Raw genomic sequence first — 21934 nt, forward strand, 5'->3', positions numbered from 1 at the left:
TGTTCCCTGTGCCATGACAGCACCTGGTAGAAAGGACATCAGTCTTGATTGAACTTAATAATTTTTTTAAGAGGTCCAGAGTTCCCCTTTATTTGATCCTTCCAGCCAACCACTCCTTTGTTCTTTGAATTCTACACGCATTAAATTGTTAATGCTTAACTGAGTAGTTAACATTTTTAAGTGATAAGCTATTGCCCAGAGAACACTAGGATTAGGAAAAGTTAGGTACAGGCTGCACCTCTGAACTCCCCAACTCCTTTGATTGTTTTTTTTTAATGTATTTATTTTTCCCCTATGGGTTTTACTAAAGAACAGTTACTTTGCTGCATTGATAGCATCAGTGGGTAAGAATGTTCAGTCAAGGAGACCAGACTCAAGAAAAGTTCACTGAAATCCCAGTACCTCACCAAATTAGACTATTTTCTTTCCTCTTTTGTAGGTGGGGAAGAGATCCTATTTTCTGCCTTTGGAAATATAAAAAAAAAACCTTAAAACATAAATCCCATAAGTGTATGTTTTGAAAACCCTCCAGAGAAGTAAACTGGGGAGTTGTGAATGCTGAACTATTTTCTGTAAATACATAAACCGTGTAAACATAAATCCTGCAACAGAAATGGTTTCTCTTGAACACGGGGTCATTGAGATTGCAGTACTCACCGCTTTGTTCTTCACAAAATAGAAATACAATCTTGCTTGCCAGTGACTGCCAGTAGAGGTCTCTCTGTCATTAAGCTTTCAGCATTTCATAGTCCTTTGGGTTTTTTTCCAAGCCTTTCAAATTGTTCTTTTGGGCAGGGGCAATCTCGACGAATTCAGGTTGAAGTGAGATCTGTACAGGAATCTGGGACTTTGCCGCTGATGGAGGAATCAATATTATCTATTGGCATTGGCTGTGTCCAAATAAAACAAGTCAAGTCACAAAAAATACCTGAAAATTATCAGGTAAGAGTCTGAATATTTCCTGTCGGCTATGGCTATTTCCAAGACATGTAAAAACATAAAGCGATGTCCTGAGTTTGTTGCAGTTGGAGGCAAATCCATTCATTTAGTTTTAGTTTGGGTGATATTGTTTGAACCTACTTCTTAAATGTATAAAGTAACGTCAAGAAGAATTGTCAGAATTACTTTGATGGTGGTTTTAGGGATTATTCAGGATAGTTTAAATCTAAACCTCTGTCTTTCAGAAAGTGTTGTGGAAGATCTTCCTCTTATTCAAAAAGAATTTTTTATGGCAAAAATAATATTTGTAAAACTACCTTCTGTGTCTCTTCTGGTTTGGGGTTCTTTTTTCCTATCCTTAAAAGCAGCACAGCCTTTACACACCATTCAAAGAAGAAAAGAAAACGCCAACATTTCTAAAATTCATTAAGAGTTAGTCCAGTAGATTTTACTTCAGATATTAGATATGGCAGCAATTTTAAGTAAGTATTCAAATTACAATAAATCAATGGAACGTACATTCAAATGGTGTTGGGTTACAGAGGTTAGAATTATGCGAGCCAGTTGTTGGCCCATAGTACATGTCGGCCAGTTGTTTGACACCCTCAGAAGCACTGCATCTCATCTTAAAGCGCAAGTAATATTGATCTGGTTTTAGGGATTGTCTTTCTGAGATGCTTCTCTCAGTTTCTAGTGCAGTTTGACTTTTTTCCCCCGACAGCTAAATTAAAATTTAGTCCCTCCTCTGAGTTAGCAAGCCAAAATCTGGTGCAGCGGAACAAAGCAAGTCTCTCGACTTGCTTGATTAGCTGCCCTGCTTGAGACAAGGCCAACTAAATGTCAAGCAGGTTTTGGGACATCTCCCGGCTTTCCATGATGTTTACCCCCTTGACAGGGTATGATTCAATGTGTCTCTGCTCCCCTTTTTTAATCAGTATTGTTTTTCCCTCTGTGAGGTCTGAAGCAGTTGGGCTTTTTGTTGTCTCCTAACCTCAGCAATCCCTTGCCCCTCCTGTGTCAGGAGCACAGAAAAGGGATTTTTTTCCTCCTTTGCAGAGATCTCGCTTTTCAGCAGCATCCTAGACAGATGATTGCTTTTATTCCCCATTATGCTTCTCCTAGTGGCTCTCTCTGCCGCTTTCTGTCACAGCAGTCCCCGATACCCACGTCCTATAGAGCAAAAAGAGCGTTGTGTCTCTCCTACTCCTGAACGGAGCGAGTTTCTTAAGAGACTCTTCTCTCCTGAGAGAGAGTGAGTGATTCTTGCGAATTTTACTTGCAAGCTATTACGCGGCCACATAATACACACGTCCCTTTTAGCCCATTTCCTAAGGGGACAAGTCCCGGGTGAGCGTTCGGTTTGTCTCGCCCTGTTTCTTCCCCAGGGGCTTTCTGATCTGTGGACCGGTTTCAGCCGTGTGGGACAGAGCTGGCAATCCACAGCATAGCACGTTCTGTCAAGGAGAAAGACTTAAGCTCCGCTCGAGAGAGAGACTAGTGAGTTGTGTCTGACACTGATAGCCCACATGGGAAGGGGCTATTGAAAGCCATGGTTTATTAGTCCTGTTGCTTACAATGGCCTTCTGACTCGAACACCTGGATTTTTAGTCCCCTTGTTAGCATTTCTCTATCTCAAGTAAATCGCCGTCTGTGGAATGGGAAAGATTTTCTAAAGACGTTGAACTAAGGAAATGCCTCTTCTATATGGCTTTTTAATTTCAGCTTAGCTAAGGTTTTTTTTGCCTTCATTGCTAAGATACAAAAGTAGACTCCAGTGGCTTGTTATTACTTAACCAGATAAGTAATAACTGGGTGAGGGTTGGAGTCCTCGTTGCTTGTCCGTCACTGTGCAGGAGTTGGCAGTTCTGCTTAGGCTCATTGCACCTGGCTCTGCTTGTGATGCACGGCGAGAATGAACGGTGGTGTCTCCCGTCAGAAAATCATGGAAATCAAAATGTCAAAGGTCTGCATTGCGACTCCTGGTGTGGGAGACAGAGTTATTCAAACTCCTTAACTATTGGCTTAGGTGTTTATAATTTTTCTCCTCTAAACGAGCTTACCTTGAGTCCTTTATGCCAGAATTTGATTTTTCAGTGCTTGCTGTAACATTCATACTTAACTCTTACAGGTAAAACAGCACATTTTTGTTTGCTGTCCAGGATCAAAAGGTTTCAAATTGTTTCACTATAACTCCTATCACTTTCTTAGGGCAATTTAAGTATTCCGCTTGCTTCCAAATATACATAATTGCTTCCAAGACTTCTGTAGCTGTGTTTCTGTGACATTTTTCCATTATAATTGTTGGGTTGTTCTAGTTTGTGTCTAGATGAACTGATAGCAGCAAATCTTTGGGATGTAAATGTGTTTTAATTCTATGATTGTACCGTTGCTAAGCTCAGATTTTTACGTAAGACTGCTAATATTGCTTAAAATAGTTAACACCTTTTGCATTCAGTGTACTTCCTGCTGTCAAAAAAAATTAATGATGTGATTTTGCATGTTTTGGCCTAGGAAGAAGACGACGAAATGGACAGTTATCAGGTAAAATATTTGAACTCTCTCTTTTTACAAACTTGAGCCATTTTCAGATTGAAACATATTAGAGGAGGAACAGCACGTTATCTTTGCTGTCCTGGGTGGATATACAGCAAGCCTGTCTTCTGAGGAGGCTAAAAGCTGAAGAAGTGCATAGATTGTTATGCTACAAAGCCGAATGGTGGAGTAGAGAGGTGGAAGGGAAAGAACAAGATGCCTTAATGCGTATTTTCAAAACAAGAGCCAGTTGTTTTTCATCTTTGGTGTTTTGGGGGAAGGAGTCTTCCTTCTTGACAAATTATGGCTAGGTTGAAGTTGTCCTCATTAAGAACAAGAATAGGCACGGCAGTGTTGAAGATGCAGTCAGAGTACTTCATGCTCTTTCATATTGCGCGCGTGCTGTGTGCGTGAGAGCGGGAGTGTACTGCGGAGTAGTCAACCCTTGGGCAAGCAGGGGCCTTCTCTTCCTGGAGCCCTAAGACAGCAGTGACAAAACTACTGAAATCAGCACACAACTTTTTTAAAAACGTATGTAATGTCACAGTAACACGAGCCTTAAAGGGGAGCCGATGAAGTACAATATCTGTGATATATTTTTCATCTTCTTCTGAATAACTTTAACAACAGCGCATCGCCGTCGTTATAGAGCTCAACTTTGTGTAATGCAGGCAACCAGAGATTTGGGTTTCATGCTCTCTGACAGATTCCGGCATACTTGTTAGGGGTCTGCGGGTGAGTAATGCAACTGCAGTTCATAGTCTTGCATCCACCCTTTTTTCTCGACAAAGTATTTGTTATAGTTTTATGTGGAATGAATCTGAACTGCTGTTGCCATCGAAGAGGCTTGCCTGAAGGCATCCCAGAGCTGATAGCTCATCTCTGTGGCACCTGAGGTGCTGCATGTAGAGCATCATTCGTCATTTCTGAGCATTTCTACACCAGAGACAAATGAACTGAGTGTTCTTACGGATGCTGAGGTGTTTCTTTGAAGGACATGAGCACTTAAGAAAAAAAAAAATTTAAAAGGCTCAGTTGGAAATGCTGTATCTGGGGACAGTGGCATGATGCCGGGCAGGGATGGATTGCTGATATGAGGCTGCTAAACACTGAGTGTGAGTGGCGAGTCATGGATGAGGACTGGGGTTTGCAGCTTTGCCGCAACGTTAGTGAGTTTTAGACTGGTTTGGGGGCAAAGAAGCTCTGTAAAATGAAGTTTGTTCAGGTGGCTGCTACAGAATAACAGCTAGAGAAAGAGGTGCCTCAAGCTGGCAAGCAAAAATACTTCACATAAGATGTGGAAAATTAAGGGTTTGGACCTGTGAAGAAAGGCTAAGAGAACTGGGGTGGTTTTGCCTCAAGAAGAAAAGGCTCAGGTGGGATCTTGTCAATGATCAAATGGGAAGGGGCAGAGAAGACAGAGCCAGGCTCTTCTCAGGGGTACCCAGTGACTGGACTGGACAAGTACTCACTTCACATACGAAACTTTTTTTTTTTTTTTTTTTAACCATGGTGGCGGTCAAACACTGGAACAGGTTGCCCAGAGAGGTTGTGGAGTTTCCATCTTTGGAGATAATCAAATCCCAACTGGACATAGTGCTGAGCAAGCTGCTGTGGTTGACCCTGCTTTGGGCACAGAGCAGGGTTGGACTAGACAATCTCCAGAGGTCCCTCCCAACCTCCACTACTCTGTGTTTCTGTTCAAGTTGTGCTGTGCAAAAGAAAATACAGAAGAGCTAATTGATTCGTTGGAGGTCTCTTCTGTCTTTCTTATCTGTTTCTTGTGTACAGAAGAAGCAGAAAGGTTGAGGAAATGTGTAAGCCACAAGTAGGAAACCTTGGCTTTGCTGGGTCAAGATTTAACGTGACTGCTTCCCTCTTTCCAGGACAGGGATTTGGAGAGGCTCCGTCGGAAATGGCTGTGCGCCTTAACAAAGCGTCAGGAGTATCTTGATCAGCAGTTGCAAAAACTCGTTGGGAAGCCTGGTAAGCAAAATACCATTAAAGGTAGCAATAGCGATAGGTTGAGAGACACATGCACACATGCTTTTTATCTTAATATATTGTAAAATTTAGAACAGAAGTTAATGGAGGGTTGACTCTCTGAACTCACCAGTAATTCACTTTCGGTGAAACTCGCATTAGAGAAACCTATATATAATTGTTCGTTGTTCTGGTATCCTGCGTGTTTCTTTGCGTGCTGAATTTCTGAGCAGAGTGGGGTTTATTCTGTTATGGATAGTATAAGGTCATTGGCACACGATAAAGGCACTGAGTAAGAAATGCTCTCTGTTGTCCTGACTGACGTCCTGCTTCTCCAGATAAAACAGAAGATGATGCCGATCGGGAGGCACAGCTTTTAGAGATGAGGCTGACGCTCACTGAAGAAAGGAATGCTGTAATGGTCCCTTCTGCGGGCAGTGGGATCCCTGGAGCTCCAGCGGAGTGGTATGAACATACATTGCCATATGCAAGAACGAATGTAAAAATGATGCATGGCCTGTTCCCGGCTTGGATTGTGGCCATTTTTTGCTTTCCTTAACCTGGCCTTTGTACGCTGCATGAGCAAAGTTGTTAAAATTAGGCCTCTTGCTTAAATTATTTTATTAGGCTGTGTATCTGAAATGCAGAAATGCTATTTAGTAAACGATACTATTATTGATCGGAGTGTAATTATGACCTTCTGAAAAAACGGAATCAATATTTATTACCCCTGTGCTTACCATTTAAAAAAATTAGCTAATATGTTAATTACCTAGTTCATTCACTTAAAAGGCTGCTCCGTCATAATAAAACTGCATCTACAGGAGCATTTTGTTGCGCTCCTGGTTTGAGCGCAAAGTCTGTTTAGTCAGCAAGTGTTCCACGTAATTTTCTAAACATTAAAAATAGTAAACTACGCTAGACTGAGATTGCCGTGCTGTAGCAGCTGTGAGTAACAACTGTAGACAAGGAAGCAAGGCTATTTCACTTCAAACCTCTTGCCTTCCGTTGCTTTCAACTTTCTGAAATTTTTTTCTGAGCAAAACTAATGGTATTTATCGATGGAATTGAGTGTTTTGGAGTTTTAAGCTGAGTTTTGTTGAAGCTAGTACTTCTGAAACATAAAACCAGCAAATACTTGTTGGGAACACGTCGACTTTCACATCAGAGTGTTTGACTAGGTTTGAAAATATTGGAGCTGCAGGAAACTTACTTGAGGAAGAATCTGTTTTGAACACATTTACACCAGAGGAAACGTTTAGTATGGTTCAAGCACCTCGTATGTGACATAAGCCTCCAGCCTGCTCTCGGTCACCGTGAAATTCAGCAAGTCTGAGTTTGTCCTGAGTTGGCCACAGCCCTTTTTTACAGCTAAGATTGCAACGAGGAGCCTTAAAGTCTTTTGTGCTTTGTGTTACTATTTTAGTACTTCATTAATGTTGTGTAGCTTAAAACTGCTAGGCCACGGCATACTTCATTTTAAAAACCAACAGAACACCACCTGCGTCACCCCTTCTTCCATGATGTGCAAGATGCCTTAAATGGCAGCTTCGACTCTTAACTATGTGTGTTTTGTAAGAAAAAGTAATAGCTCTGTAGTGTGGCAGCAGCAACGTTAGTTTAGGAACTTTGACGCTGGATTTTCTGATTCTCACTCTCCTGTCTTCACTGCCATCGCTAATGCCGAGGGGTTTGCTTTTAATAAATGTGTGTGTCAGAGGAAATAAACTTAATTTCCCTATTAGCATTTTAGAGGGAGAAAATGTTTCTGAAAGCAGAGGTCAAAGAATATAATAATTTTAAGAGAGCTGGTATAAAAGAAATACCAATTTAGTTGAGTCTCTCAGAATCTGCAACAGTAAATTAAAATAAAGCTGTTTGCCAAGGCTATCACTGGTCTGGCTGAAAATTGCCGTTGTACTGAATGTAATGTACTGCGGGCTTGTATCATAAGGTACGTGTGCTGGGTAAATCTGCGTTAGTTTAAATGCCGCCGCTGTCCCTGTCTTGCATTTTAGGACTCCTCTTCCTGGTATGGAAACTCACATTCCTGTTATTTTCCTTGACTTGAATGGTAAGTGGTTCTTAAAATGACAGAGGACTTTAAAACAAACTTTGTACACCCAATGACATTGTAGAAATAAAGCGAGTTAATAAAATGAAGAAATGCCTGGAATGGCGGGTAGATTAATTTGAGAGGGCACGTTTTTCTCTGAAACATATTGTTTAATGTTTCAGAATACACAGCATTGTATATGGAAGGAACCATAAGTTTTAATGGTTTTAATCTGGTTTTGCAGATATTTAATAAGTAAAATAGAAATAGTAAAACGAGTACATCAAAGGGAGTGAACAGCAAAAGCCAGTGTAAAGAAAGCAATATTGTTGGGAATGTTCTTTTTGAGGTCTCACAAGGATATAGCACTGATGCTATATCCTATAATTCCTTCACTGATGACTTAGAAGAAAATGTGAAGTCACTGGTAATAACATCTGCATATCAAAAAAACTTGCATGATAAGCTTAAGTTAGTTTTACAGGCTGTGATCCGATGTTTTTCTTTAAACAATGTATGTTTCAGTACATCCAAATAGAAGATCCAATTCGAACAATGTGTTTGTCAGATATTTCTACCAAAGATGGGAAACTGTAGCCAAGAAAGCGGCAACCCCAAAGTAGTCCAGGGAGCCAACGGTGCCCAATCAGTTGAACAAATCCTTGTTAAGATGTTTAAAAGAGGGTTAATTCTTGGCTTGGAAGCAACAGGTGAGAGTGGAGAGGTGGCGTTCCGCCTGCTGCGAGGGGGCCTTTGCCGCAATGCTGTTTAGATTTCTGGTTTGTTCACCTCAAAAAGCGCGTTGATACATCAAATGGCTTCAGAGAGGAGCTGGTTAATAATTCATTCATGGTAGGAGACTCGAGCCAGCACAGGTTGAGCTTCTTCTCAAAAACCAGATGAAGGTTTTTTTTTAATCACGGTCTAAAAGTACTGTATTTTTACTTGCTCAACCAGCAGCTTAACTTTAGTTAAAAAAAAACCAAACCAGAACACCTAACTAATGCCAAATGAGCAATGTACTTAGCATGATTGAGTAGCCGTGCTGAAAATATAGCCGTGGGCCAGCAGGGGATGTTTTCAGCTGGGGGAGCTTTCTGCACAAGAGGACTTTATAAGGTGCTCTAGAGCCCGTGTCCCCAAATCTTCTGTATAGACATGGGATTCTTTTTGAAGTGGAACAACACGGGGAGCTTTTCTTTCCGAGGCAGACTGCAAGTAGCCGAGTTGGGGAGTTAGCGATGGAAATGTGAATTCCTGACTTGCCGGATGTTTTGCTTTGTGTCTCCTCACCTTCTGCGTTCACTCGTGTTTCTAGCTGATGACTTCAGTTCCCAAGATAACCTTGATGACCCAGAAGCGGGTGGCTGGGACGCTACTCTTGTTGCAGAAGAGGAGGAGGAATTCTTTGAACTGCAGATTGTGAAGCATCATGATAGTGAGGTAAGCAGAGATGCAGACCGGTGTATTAGTTCGGGAGTCTTGTTTTGTTCTGTTTATATATTCAGATGTGAAAATAGTGCATCAAAGACAGCGTACAAAAGATGCAACACTTGTTTCTTATATGACTGACTGTGTTTTGAGGGAATATTTGCTAGGAGTATAACCATGATTTGAAAAATAAGAAAACTCAAGGATCTTCCTTCATCTAAATCCAGGCATTGCAAAAGCTGGAGATTCTGAGTTCATTTTTAAAAAAATTAATCAAAAACCCTGAACAAATTAGAGTATGAAGATGCCAGCTGAAAAACCAATCTTAACTGTTGCTACAGTTTATATATTTACCTCTGCATTGTTACATTCATTATACTCCATTTTGCCACATAGCTCATAGTTTTACAATTTTACAATTGTTGGTTGATAATTTTTGCTATTGGGTTTAGAATCTCTGATTTTTTTTTTTTAACCTTAAAATTTTGCTCCTTACTCTGAAACTTATTTCTTTTTAGAGGAGTTTTATTCCTGATGGTTTTGGTAAGTTTGTTGTTCTGGTTTGTTTTTAAAGCTTGAAAAGATGGCTACCAGGCCGTTTTTCTTATGGCTTGAAGATAAACCAATTAAATCTTCAGTAACACTTACATTTTAACATTCAAAAAGATAAACGCCAGCTTTTGCTGTATTGCTAGAAATATTTCAGCAAAGTTATTTCTCAAATGCAGACGGGAGAGTTTATGTGGTGTGATGGAAGATTTTCACTGCAATCTCTGTTCTCTCTGGTCTGCCTTAGTAAATTAGGCCAAATGGTCCTGTAGTTCTGCATATTTTATAATTTATTTGCAATGATCCTGGGTGTTCAGAGATCTTTTTTTTCAAGAGGAAATAAATGTTCCAGGGTTTGAGCAAGTTGGCATTTTTAATCCCAACATCTTCATTTGGCAAACTAATCTTGATTTTTAAATGGCCTCTTCTGAAGTGCAGGGGTTTTTCTTCATAGGGAGTGAAATGGAGAAGCTGACTCTCAAAATTTATGTATTATGTATTTTTGTTAATTATGCTTAATTAATTACAGTTAATTATACACCTAATTATGCTTATTAGAGGATACATTTTTTTCCTTTGCAGGTGAAAGCAGAAGCCTCATGGGATTCCACAGTCCACGACTGTATCCAGCTCAGTAAAGGAACAGCAGCAGATGAAAGAGTTTACCTTATTGTGAGAGCCACTGTCCAGCTCAGCCACCCTGCAGAAATGCAATTAGTGTTACGCAAGCGCATTTGCGTTAATGTGTATGGCAGACAGGTATGTCTTTTATAATCCTTCACGCTTTCACTCTGCCCCGTTTTATCGCTGCTTGAAGAGGAGAAGGCTGTGCTTTGTGCAATATGCCGCTGCTATGACTCTTATTTTCTTGTAGCGACCTCCTTCTCTCCCCGAATGGAAGCACCGTGTTAATGGCATGCATCAAGACTTTAAGCTGCCAAGTCATTTTCGTAGTATTTTATGTATTGTGGATGATAATACAACTTTTTTTTTAAGGGCTCAGTGACATCTCTGAGAGACTCAGCATTATTTGTATTAACTACTAAGTGCTTTATCCCCAGTTGCTGGAAAAAGTAGAAAGAGTTAACTTCTCATGAGCCTGGAGTTCATGTTTTGCAAAAACTGTGCATCAGAAGAAACTTGCGTTTCCCTACTCCCATAGTATGTTCACACATTACTGCTAACCGTTTCTATTTAAGCATCCAGATATTTAGAGATAAAAACTAGCAGTAGTTGGAGCAGAGGTCCCATTGTGTAATTTGTCAAAGTTAATCACTCTTGGTCTTTTATGTTTTCCAGTTGGCTTGTGCTCTTATGATAATGCGTAGGTGAGAGCAGGATGCTTGATAAACGGAAAGCAGAAGGTTGTCATTTCATTTGCAGCATCATGTCCCGAGAAATATTTAATTCTCGAGAAAGACGGTGAGGCAGAGTTTGTTCAGCATTGTCTCAGCACCCAGCTTCCCCGGCAGTGATGATGACAAAGCAGAAAGCCTGAATTGTTATTCTCTTTGCGCATCTGTAGTTAAAATCTGAAGCAAGAGCAGAAGAGGTGTGGTCACACCCAGAAAGCCCGTAGGCAACTCTAAACTGCTTTTAGTGCTAGGAATAGAAGAACTACAGTTCTTGGTGCTTCGATCAGGCAAAAGCTTTTTCTCAGAAAGGGAACAGTGAATTTTTCGTCATATAGAATGGAAGAGTGTATTCAATAGATAAATTGAGCATGCCAAAAATTACAATTGTGTTAAGTCTTCATAAATTCTGTTTTCTGAGGATTTAGTTAATGATGTTTTTTAATTTTATTCAACACCGAATCTTTGGCTTTCTTGCTAGGTTTCTAAAAATCCTCGTCAATAACCTTTCCCGGGTGTTCGTCTCAGCAGCATCTTTGAATGACTCATCTCTGCATTAATTCAACAGTCCGGTTCTTAACCCTGCAAGGCGCCAAGTCAGCATAAACAATGACCATGCCCCCTTAAATCATTCTTCATAACGATCTCTTTGGTCAAGAATTTAATGCCTGTACTTGTCAATATTCAAGACAAGTCACCTAGGGCTCTATCAAAAAAAAAACAAACCACCCCACCTCTAGAACTCGCAAATGCTTTGTGCGCTGGTTAAGCGGTCACCTTGCAATGATGGAATTTAATCCTGTCTCTCTGTCTAAAATACAGACAAGCAAATGATTTGTCTCCTAGTTAAAATCTTTGACTCTTACGTATTTATTGCCTAGTCGTTTGCGTTCGGTCTTCTTTCATTGTAAACTATATTTACTTTTGCTGAAATATGTTAAACCATGTTTTACTTAAAGCAAGAAATATTTTCCTTTTTTTTTTTTTTGCCTCCTCACAGGGTTTTGCACAGAGCTTCCTCCGAAGAATGTCTCACCGAAGTTCTATTCCTGGCTGTGGTATCACTTTTGAGATAGTCTCAAATATTCCAGAGGTGAATAAGAAATCAGAGTATCTGAATTGGCTAAGAGCCTCTAACTTTCTGATTTTTCCCCGCCAGCTCTTGCTGCTGCAAGCATAAACGATGGTTCTTATAGAAGATTAAGCACATTTCTTTACATGCTGTGACTTCACAGCAACCTGTGTCTTATCAGTGTCACTATGTATTTTGTTGAGTGAGCATCTATTTGCTCAGGTCCTTGAAGAAACGTTTTAGAGAGAAAAAGGGGAGTAAAGATGGGTAGGTGAAGTGCCTAATGTAGGGAGCCTGAGAATATGTTAAAAATAACAAATAGGCATTTTCTAAGTAATGTCTTTATGCAACTCTTGATTCCTGAGTATGTTCCCAGTTAGATGCTAATCCTTTTCTTCAAAACAGATGCTCTATCAGAGCACTTGTAAAAACATTAACACATGAAGAGCCAAAAGTCTGATTGCTGCCTGACTCTGTCTTTTATGTTCTGCTGTATTTAGCACTCTGTGTTGAAATGTTTCGAGCAATGCTCTATTTTTTTCTTGCAAGTCACTTGAAATTCTATTTTCCTCACGGGGTAGGTAACGCCCCCAATGTGTTTGAGCACTTTTTAATTACAAAATATCTGAATGCAGCCCTTTTGCTAATCAATGGCAATGTCTCACTGTAGACTCTCAAAAACAAAACCCGAAAGAACAATAACTGTGTATAGCTTGAGATGTCTGTGACAGTGGTAGGAGCACCCATGCAGTTGGCATGGCACGAGTTCCTTCAATGTAACGAGGCTTATATTTAGAAATCCCCCAACAAGACGTCTGAATCTGCCCTGAGCTTAAGGGAAAACAATGTTGAATCTGCCCTGCACGTCTTAAAAATGTGTTCTCTTCAGGGCTGATGTGGAAGATTTTTATAGTATCTTAAAAGAATGTCATTTCTTCTCGCCTTCCTAGGATGCTCAAGGAGCTGAGGAGCGGGAGGCGCTAGCCAGAATGGCAGCAAACGTTGAAGACGCAGCTTCGGCTGACTCTGAAGCCTATATTGAGAAGTACTTGCGGAGCATGCTGGCCGTGGAGAACATCCTCACCTTGGATCGTCTGCGCCAGGTCTGTTTTTAAGGCTGTAGCGGACAGCAGAGAATATGCTTACTGGGAACAGTGTAAGGCGATGCAGATGTTCTCAGGAGTGGGTACGACGGCTGACAAACCAAACACACCGCTTCGGGGCATACCTCAGCCTTACAAAGTGTGTGTGTGGCAAACAGCCAGAGAGGCAAATGTAGTTCTCTTTGCAGAAAGGTTCTCACTCACCTACCCGCAGTATGGATGGATGGATGGAACTGGGAGCTTTGTATTAAATGCGCTCTTATGGGATGCTTGGTTTGGTTTTAAGACTGTGCGTTGCTAATAATGGTTCAGAACAAGCAGTTGTGTGGCATTAGCTTTTGCTTTCTGAAGCTTCGTCTTTAGTAATAATTTCCGAAGTTGCTAGTAGAATTCTTGTCATTTTGCCCATATTCTGCCTTGAAGTAACCAAACCCCTTCTGTCAATAAATTAAGACATTGGCAGGGTTAATCTTAAGTACTGTAACTTGATATGTTTACCAGGAAAAATACAGGAGAGAAAAACATTTATTGAAAATTGTTTTTCTGGATATAAATTATGCAAGCACAAAAGAAAGTTATGCAAAACAAGCTAGAGTGTGTGCCTGCCCGCTATAAATTAATGGTGAAGCGTGATGCACTCGAAGTATTGAAAGCAAGTTCCCTGTCGTATACAATTAGTTTAAAGGATTAAAAGAGGAGCTCAGCTAGGAAAGGGAGTCTTAGTCTTTGCATCTGTAACAGTCGTTATCTAGAATCAGAACTAGCTGTAAAATCCTACCTGTGCCAATCGGCGAAACGCCGGATGTTAGTTTATCCACTCCTAGCCATGTTACTGCAAGTTTTAGGTTAGAGTAGACTTTACAGGCAGAAGCCTGTGCAATAAGGCTGTTTAGAAACATTTTTCTTGTATAGACAAAACTATCTTGGGATGATTGGAGCTTATTTTCTTTTTTTTGGTGCATATTTTCTTTGTTTTGCTTCTCTATGATTGTCAGGAAGTTGCTGTAAAAGAGCAGCTAATGGGAAAAGGAAAACTCTACCGCAGGAGCCTGAGCTCTCCCAATGTGAATCGGGTGAGTATTGCACGCTGGCATCTGTAGCATGTTGAGGGCAGCAGGTCCAGTCTTTCCGTTACAGGTCCCTGTGATGCCAGAGTCATGGAGTAGAGCAATAAATTTCCTTCTCTTTGACCCTTCTGTTTGTCTGTGCTATTTGGGAGCACGTAAGTCGCTAAGTGGAGACAAAATCTGCACGTATTCATGCTTTCATCATAGAGGCTAGTATGCTTGAAAGCACCCCCATAAATCCAGACTATCTGAAAAAGCAACGTAACAAGAACTTCTGCGTATTTTTTTTTTTTCTGAACACTTGACATTTTTTCATTTAGCTATCAAGTTGAAGATTTTTTTTTTCTTTAAAAGATTTGAAAGCAAGTTACAAGTGTTTACTGAATTTAAACTTTGTAACGGTGTTGTGCATAAGAAAGATGAGACTTCTGTTGTCCAAAATCTGGAGAGAAATCATTTGATAGAACTGGTAATCAAACTTGTCAAATTCTGGCTCCTTCCGGGTCAATAACTGGGATTTCACCTTTCATCTCTTGGATTTCAGTGCTGCTTTAACTGCAAAACTGTTTCTTTTCACCTTTCCTTGTGTTTGTCCAGAGGCATATTTATTAGTTGTTTAAGTTTTTGTTAAGAAATAATTCTGCTTGTCTTAACTATTTCAGCTTTCTGGAAGCCGCCAAGATTTATCACTTCCCTATAACCTCAGCAGTAATCGGGTAAGTATCTGAAGGTCTCCTGGGAAATCTTCTGTAGAAAAAGGGTAGCTACTGTCACTACACTGTACCAGTTACAGGGGCGTAAGTGGGAAATATCTGTACAGGACGAGGCACCTGTGTGCCTGTCTGGTATCCTTGGGACGGTTCCTAGGACATACTGGCTTTGGATGTGCTACACTAGACCTCTCTGGGAAGTTCCCAGGCCTTCATCAGTCGCATAGCACTGCTGCCGACCGCGATGGGAGGTACGATGGCAGACCTGAGTTGAGCAGGCGGGAGTAAACGTAGCCATCCATCACACAGGAGTGCATTTATCAGGGGGAATTTTCTCATTGTCAAGCTTCAGAGCTCTTCCAAAGCTTTCACCTGGGTGGATGCAAACCTTCTGGGTAAGGGACAAATTTGGGTTCACATGTAAGTTCATCTCTAGAAGGTCCATCTCTAAGACAGAATAGAGGCCTGTGAAGAGAGTCTCTGACCTTCAGAGGGAAACCAGCAGCCTTCAGCTTGTGGTGGGTGACAATTCGGCCCATTACACTCCTTAAAAACAACAGTATACATCAAAAGTATTTCTTTAAAAAGGGAAAGATTCAATTTAAACTTCTTGGCGAAACCCTAGATAAACGGAAGGGTCTTCTGATAGATATTCTGCCCAGCGAGCGTGTAGTCATTTTAAAAGGGAGAATCTACTGGTGACAAGGCATTTTAATGCATAATGCAGTTGCACAGAATAATAGAATTTTGATGTAGTGCTCTAGCATTGGTTGCTAAATCTGCTACATCTGATCCATGGAGAGAATGCTAAAATACGTGCAGGTGATAAAGTGCCTGTAGCAACTTCTATTTGGAGAGAACTGTGGGATGTTTCAATGTTGTAGGTTTTTAAAGTGAAAATTAAAGACCAGAGTTCTTAATGATTTCTGTTTTTCTCCTCCCTTCCCCTCAATGATTTCTCTCATTGCATGTTTCAGAGCCCAAAGGTCCCAGCAGAGGTAATGCATTAGGTCCACCTAATGAGTGGGATAATAATTTTATCTCACTATAAAGTTTATTTTGCTCACTTGAACGCTTTTACTTCCTGCTTTGAAGATGCTGCTGGTGGTGTCTCATTTGCATAGTACACAGCAAATGCGGTTTTCCATTGAAAAGCCTGTCATTAATGCGGTGTGAAACTGGTACAAATGAGAGAAGTTTCTCCTTCTTGGGTGCATCTTATGGTTTGTTACTGAGCTAGAGCTATTTAATGCCATTTTGCACAGTTCTTTGGACAGGGGGAAGTTATTTGTGAAGTTATTTCAGAAACGGCCCCATCTCAGATTAATAAATAAATAAATAAATAAAGAGACACGAAAGGCAGCAAATCCGTGCCAGTCATGTGTACGTTAGCCTGGAGATGAGATAAATGCTGAGAGTTTCTTGCAAGTCTTTCTCAGGCTTTTATGGCTTCTGATAGTTCAGTGTTAACAACTCTTGATTTCTATGAAAGGCTGATTTTAAATTGATACCGGGCCAATGGAAAATATGTTTATCCTTAGTACCATGCTAACACTCTTGGAGAAATGACTGTTTGTCCCCTTAGTTGTTCCAAACTTTAATTAACCAGAGTTAATTGGTAGTGGCTTGCATGGGGGTTTGCAGCTCTTCCTTGTGGTTGATGGAGCCGCTGACGAACGCACTGTACCGCTGTACCATGGAGCTGAGATTGTGTAGCTTACCCCCTTGCTTGCAGCGTGCTTCGGTTCAAGGCACTTGTTCCTCAGGACATGGGGGGGTTCAAGCTCCCTTGTTAGCATTTTCCGATTCCCAGTGGGTCTCTGGTTCAGTTTCTTCAGGGAGATGAATGAAAGCGTTTGTAATCACGATGAAATGTTAAACAAATTCTTAAACGTTCCCGTAGCGCGCAGACATCATAAAGCACACTGGTGCTATCAGTCCTATCGGACCTATAAAGCTCTGAGAATGGCTTGACACGCGGGGTTTCAGCCGGCTCGCAGAACCATTTAGTGCAAAAGAAGTCTTCTCCAGCAGTCATAGTTATTTTACCAGGAATTTGGTTTGGTTTAGAAGTGACTATAATAAGCTAAAACAAGTGGTTCATTATATCAGAAGAAACATCGGTCACAGGACAGTAACGGCTTCCTGAATTGGGTGGAGGACTAACCTGTCAAGCAGTGGAAGCCCTCAACATATTTCAGAATATTCCTCTCCTTAACTTTTATTCCATTGCTTTATTTTTCTCTCTAATTTTAACATTCTTATTCCTGGCATTCCTGCTGTCTTTACCATGGAATTTTAGCTTTGTGGAAAGGGCTCTTGAGTCTCGTTCCTCTACGTGAAGCACCACTCATACTGGTAAAATTATGAACGTGGGCTCTGCTTCATTCTTCAGCACTGTGAATAACCAGGGCTCGTTCCCCTGTAAACAAGAATATTAAACAAGTTAGAATAAGAAGTAAAGATGGGGTCGGTGCAACTAAAACAGGCAGTTCAGAAGTTTCTGGGTTCATCTTGCAGCCATAGTTGAATCTTTGTTACTCCAAACGTGGAGGGGTGGTCACACCCCCGTGAAGAGCCCTTCTCCAGGACTGGAGCAGAGGTATGGGTTTGGCACGTTTTGAAAAAACATTGAAGAATATCTCTGTGTACTGACACCACAGAGAGCTTCCAAAGAGCAGGATGACTCTCACACTGAGATATGCATTCCTGTGAAATATTTAAGTCACCATTGGGATTTTTGTTTAATAATAACTCATAAGATTAAGCTACCTAACTGGCTGAGAAGGCAAGGAGATGCCTTCTAAATTTACTGCACAAGACGGTCTTACGGATGTTTTAGATTAGATTAACAGGACTGCATTTGGTCTCACCTCTAAGTTGTATCTGCTTGCTTAAATGAGAAAAAGCCAATTTTTACTCCTGTTATCACGACAGATATGGTTACGGGAGAGTGAGGTGAATTTTATTTCATCTTGCACATCAGCACACGTCAGGTGACGCAGGAGTATAGAGTCTCTTAGTGGTGGCATAAGATGCAGAGATGGATTTTTACGTTCCAGCGTGCTTCCGTTGGAAGTTTACAAGTTAAATTGACTTAAACTGGATGAATCAGATGCACAAAGAATGGAAGGCACCTCAGACTTGTTTCACAGGTGGTCCTCAGACTATAATCGCATACTGATGAAAAATTTCATGAGTTGTTCTTACAATGCTGTTGCTCGATAGCCATCCTGTCTTTGGCAGTCATCCTTCCTTTCCCAGAGGTCCAGCAGTTTGTAGCTCAACAGCCTTGTATCCAAAAGCCAAGTAAGACAAGATTGTGCCACTTAACCTTCAGGTTTTACTGGGAACCAGAGTTTTTTCACCAAATTGGTACCGTGTAGATCAGTTTGAATAATCCTGCTGTTCTTGAGAACAAGTGCCTTTTGTCCCAGCTGTATGCTTATATTTAAGTGCTACGTGGTCACCTTTTCTTAAGCCTTTTCTGAACTGCTAAAATAATAAACCACAAGAACTGTTCATTTCTCTTACCCAGTGGCAGCATTTTAATGGTCTGTCAACTTCAGGAAAAGAATTGTTGTCAGGTAAAGCCTACAGATGACTTAGGTAGTGATCACCCATATTTGCTCTAAAGATTTTGTGTATGTTGGTGCTGACCTGAAATAAATTCCCCGGTGTTTTTCATGGGGGATGTGTGAAAGAAGGGAAGGCAGAGGAGAAGGAGGAAGAAGGTATTATAGAAGTAAAAGACTTTATAAACAGCTCTGTATCAAAATACATCAAGGGAGATGCATTCTTCCAGTGGCTATTTTTGATTTGTTAAATTAAGTCACTTGACCTCCGTTTGGTCACTTGGCAGAGACCAAATATATTCATGAAATGATGGCTCCTCTGGGCAAATGATTTACAAGCTTCCTTCCTTTCTCTCACCACCCTTCTTGATAGGGGGAAGATTCACAGCACTTAAATAATGCCAGTTGCTTAGACTTAAACTTTAAGTGTTTCGGTTAGTGAATGCACAAAGCAATCACGGGAAAGTGCTATATAACATGTGTATGTGAAACTTGGGAACTTCATCAAGTTAATACGGTTAATAATTCTTACATGTTTTTTTTTCTTTTTGTGAGATTGAGACGGGTTACCTTTCAATCCAGTTTAGTAAAATCAGTCATTGATGAACTACCTTTTGCCTCTGCAGATTCTTCACGTGACAGTTGACTTTCAGTTGCCCTCAGTATTGTCTTTCGCAAATGTTTCTCCACCTGTTGCCCTCATTTACCTACTTTTTAATGGTTTGCTGTCATCTCAAGAATTGAGGCTCACATTATCCTGAACAAATCTGACCTTCAGTCTAAAATGATGACCTTTCCACTCCCTCCAAAGGAGGCATTATTTAAAAACCCAACATGCTTTAAGTATATGGCCGGACAAATCCTTTTCCCAAGTTCCTCAAATCCCTGTTCTCGGGACGTGTATTTTATTTAACCTGGCAAAATGTGGAACATAAAGTTAAAATTGTGTAGAAAATATACTTATCCATAATATTAAGGCTGAAGCAAAATTTCCTAAAGATCCTAAGGAAAAAGTCACTAAATCTTGCCATTCTGTCTGTGCAGAATGAATATTCTGAAAGTGTTTTGCTCTGTTTCTTACTTACTCCAATTTATTAAATCATTCTCTAGAGAGATCTAGAAAGTAAGATACTCGCCTGAAATTATTTTTGTTGGAACGGTCAATGAAGGGCACTTCTGACTCAACAAATCGTGATTCAGAAAATGATTCAGTTTCTTCTTACCTGCATTGAGTCAGTGTTCAAGTGAGCTGGAGAACTGTCCTGTGATAGTCTTTCTGTTTCTTATGTCTCTGTGGTCTCCAGAAGCACTTAGACTTGGTCTATAGATAGAAATTTATTAAGACATGTCACCTTTGTCCATTTGTCTTTGGTAAGTGGATCATTATCCTAAGATCCAAAAGTCACAGTAATCAGCCTTTGGTATGTCCTCCAAAAAAAAAAGCAGCCTTCAGATGCGCTCTTGTCTTCCATAGTTCTTTTTCTTAACCTACTGCCAACACCTACCAGGCTGTTTGCAGACCAGTCCAGAAGGCCACAAAACCAAATGGTATTTCAAGATTCTTTGAGTCTTGTGAAGACTTTCCCACCAAATAGTTGTCTTTTTTTTTTAGTTCTTCGGCACCCCTGAGCTGGTGCATCCAAAAAGTACTGCATTATCCTGAGATATTTTCCCCATCCGCATAGACTATCGACTCTTTTCTCACATTGTCACTTTTCTCCTGCAAACTAACCCATCAGTGGGAGCCGGAGGAGGAGACTTCAGGAAATATTTCACATCCCAAAGGGGAAGACAGTTTGAGCATAGTCTGAAGACGTTGGCTGTTTCCGTGCTGACATTCAACGTCTGCTGCAGCGCGTGAGATGATGAAAATGGCAGGATAAGAAAGCAGTCTCTGAAGCAGTATTTTGAGTGGATATAAGGGGGGGTAAGACTGCATGGAGTAAGGCCACCTGGAGGAATCCTACACTAGATGAAACTCAAGACAGCAAAAGCCTGAATAAGAGTTTCTGGGGAGTGGAATAGGAAAGACTGTTACGTAGAAGCATTTTGTGGAAAGAATTTTCCAGACATAGGCACGACTTTTTGATGTGTGCGAGACATAAATGAGTTGCAGGTCAAAGATAATGCTTAAGTTGGGGGCTTAAGGTAGGGGTAGAACAGCTCTGTCATCCGTGCTGATAGAGCAGGAGGCTTTCAAGAAGGGCTTAAACACCAAAGTCCTCAAAAATACAAGACTAAACAAACCCCTGGTATTACTGCTAGTCCCAGCCTGGGTTGCATCAGTTTTGACACTCAGGATGGCTGTCTCCAGTCAGCTCAGACATCCATTAGTCTTCAGGTATCCCGAATGTTGCCTCACAGAAACAGCGCCTGTTGTCTCTACGTCTGATACTCCAGATGTTCGCTAGTAGAGGTCTGAAGGCGGGTGCTGCTCTGCAGAAGTGCGAGTTACTTGCTATTCAAAGCAGGAGAGCTACTATGGGACTAACTTATAGATCCAAATGGAAACGATTTTTGCTCTGGGCTGCTCAGTGCGACCTTCAACCCATTGGAGAAATCTATTCCTCCTATCCTGGCTTATTTATTATTTGTGAAACATTCATGACTTCAAGTTACAGTTAAGATTAGTTTAGCTGCCTGTCATTTTTCCGTTCAAGGTCAGATTATTTCCTTGCATCCAGCAGCACGAAGCTTCTTGAAAAGGCGCCTTTCCCCTTCTTCCCCCAGGAGAAAATACGTAAAACTTGTGGTCTGGGATGTAGCAGGTCTGTCCACCCCTTGTGATTCCTGGCGAGTATGTTTGCTGGACCATCTCTTTGTGAAAGCGTTTCTGTTATGTCTTTTTAAAAGGACAAGCAAGGTTCAGATACAGATGCAATATAATCCAGACAAGTACAGATATTGTACCAACCATAGGATAACTCTTTACCAGAAGTGGGATCAGACTTCAATTCGTATCGGTTTGGCTGCACTCTCCTGTCTTTGCAATCGCTATATCTGGAAAGGTGAAACTTTGCAAGCTCGTAGTCCTGAGGGCACTCTGCTACCTGAATAGGACAACACTTTTCTACAAGACTTGGAGACTTCTTGTAGCATTTGAGACCAGGCTCTCTAAATGGATATTGAATTGCCTTAAGATCCCCTATAAATTAAGTAAATGAGCACCATGTAGCTTTATTAGAGCCTACTCTTTAGCAGTGAGAGGGAACCGCTTTGACAGGCATTGCGTGTGTGCCTATATGAGAAGTTTGCAGGACAACCACGTGGATTTCAGTGCCGCCTTTTCAGTACTGCACACCTAACGGGGTGCTCGGTTTGGTGAAGCAGTGTACTCTCTTGTATCCACATAAAACTTTCAGCACAGATACCCTCTGGCCGGTCACTTAGTGTAATCGTGGCAGACAAATCTGTAAAAGATTTTACATATCAAGATGACAGGATTAGGAAGAAACAGTTTGGCCACGTGGATTCTTGACAGTCATGCACTGGTGTGCAGTACTACCTTGGGGGTTCTCTCCGTTAGCCGAGAGACTTTGCCATTGAACCAGCTTCTGACCCGTAA

General features: G+C 41.0%; 1 protein-coding gene across 1 annotated transcript in view; it reads left to right on the forward strand.

The window, feature by feature from the left end:
* The window catches only part of KIF13B (kinesin family member 13B), a 131910-nt gene that overhangs the window by 91430 nt on the left and 18546 nt on the right, over positions 1–21934 (forward strand). Inside the window, exons 25-35 of the mRNA XM_082481709.1 lie at positions 796–942; positions 3451–3480; positions 5358–5457; positions 5793–5919; positions 7473–7528; positions 8829–8953; positions 10073–10249; positions 11843–11935; positions 12865–13017; positions 14013–14090; positions 14747–14800. Of these exons, the coding sequence (XP_082337835.1) occupies positions 796–942; positions 3451–3480; positions 5358–5457; positions 5793–5919; positions 7473–7528; positions 8829–8953; positions 10073–10249; positions 11843–11935; positions 12865–13017; positions 14013–14090; positions 14747–14800 (1140 nt within the window). The remainder of the gene's footprint in view (positions 1–795; positions 943–3450; positions 3481–5357; positions 5458–5792; positions 5920–7472; positions 7529–8828; positions 8954–10072; positions 10250–11842; positions 11936–12864; positions 13018–14012; positions 14091–14746; positions 14801–21934) is intronic.

Source organism: Vanellus vanellus, assembly GCF_965231255.1.
Source record: "Vanellus vanellus genome assembly, chromosome: 3".
Classification (NCBI taxonomy): domain Eukaryota; kingdom Metazoa; phylum Chordata; class Aves; order Charadriiformes; family Charadriidae; genus Vanellus; species Vanellus vanellus.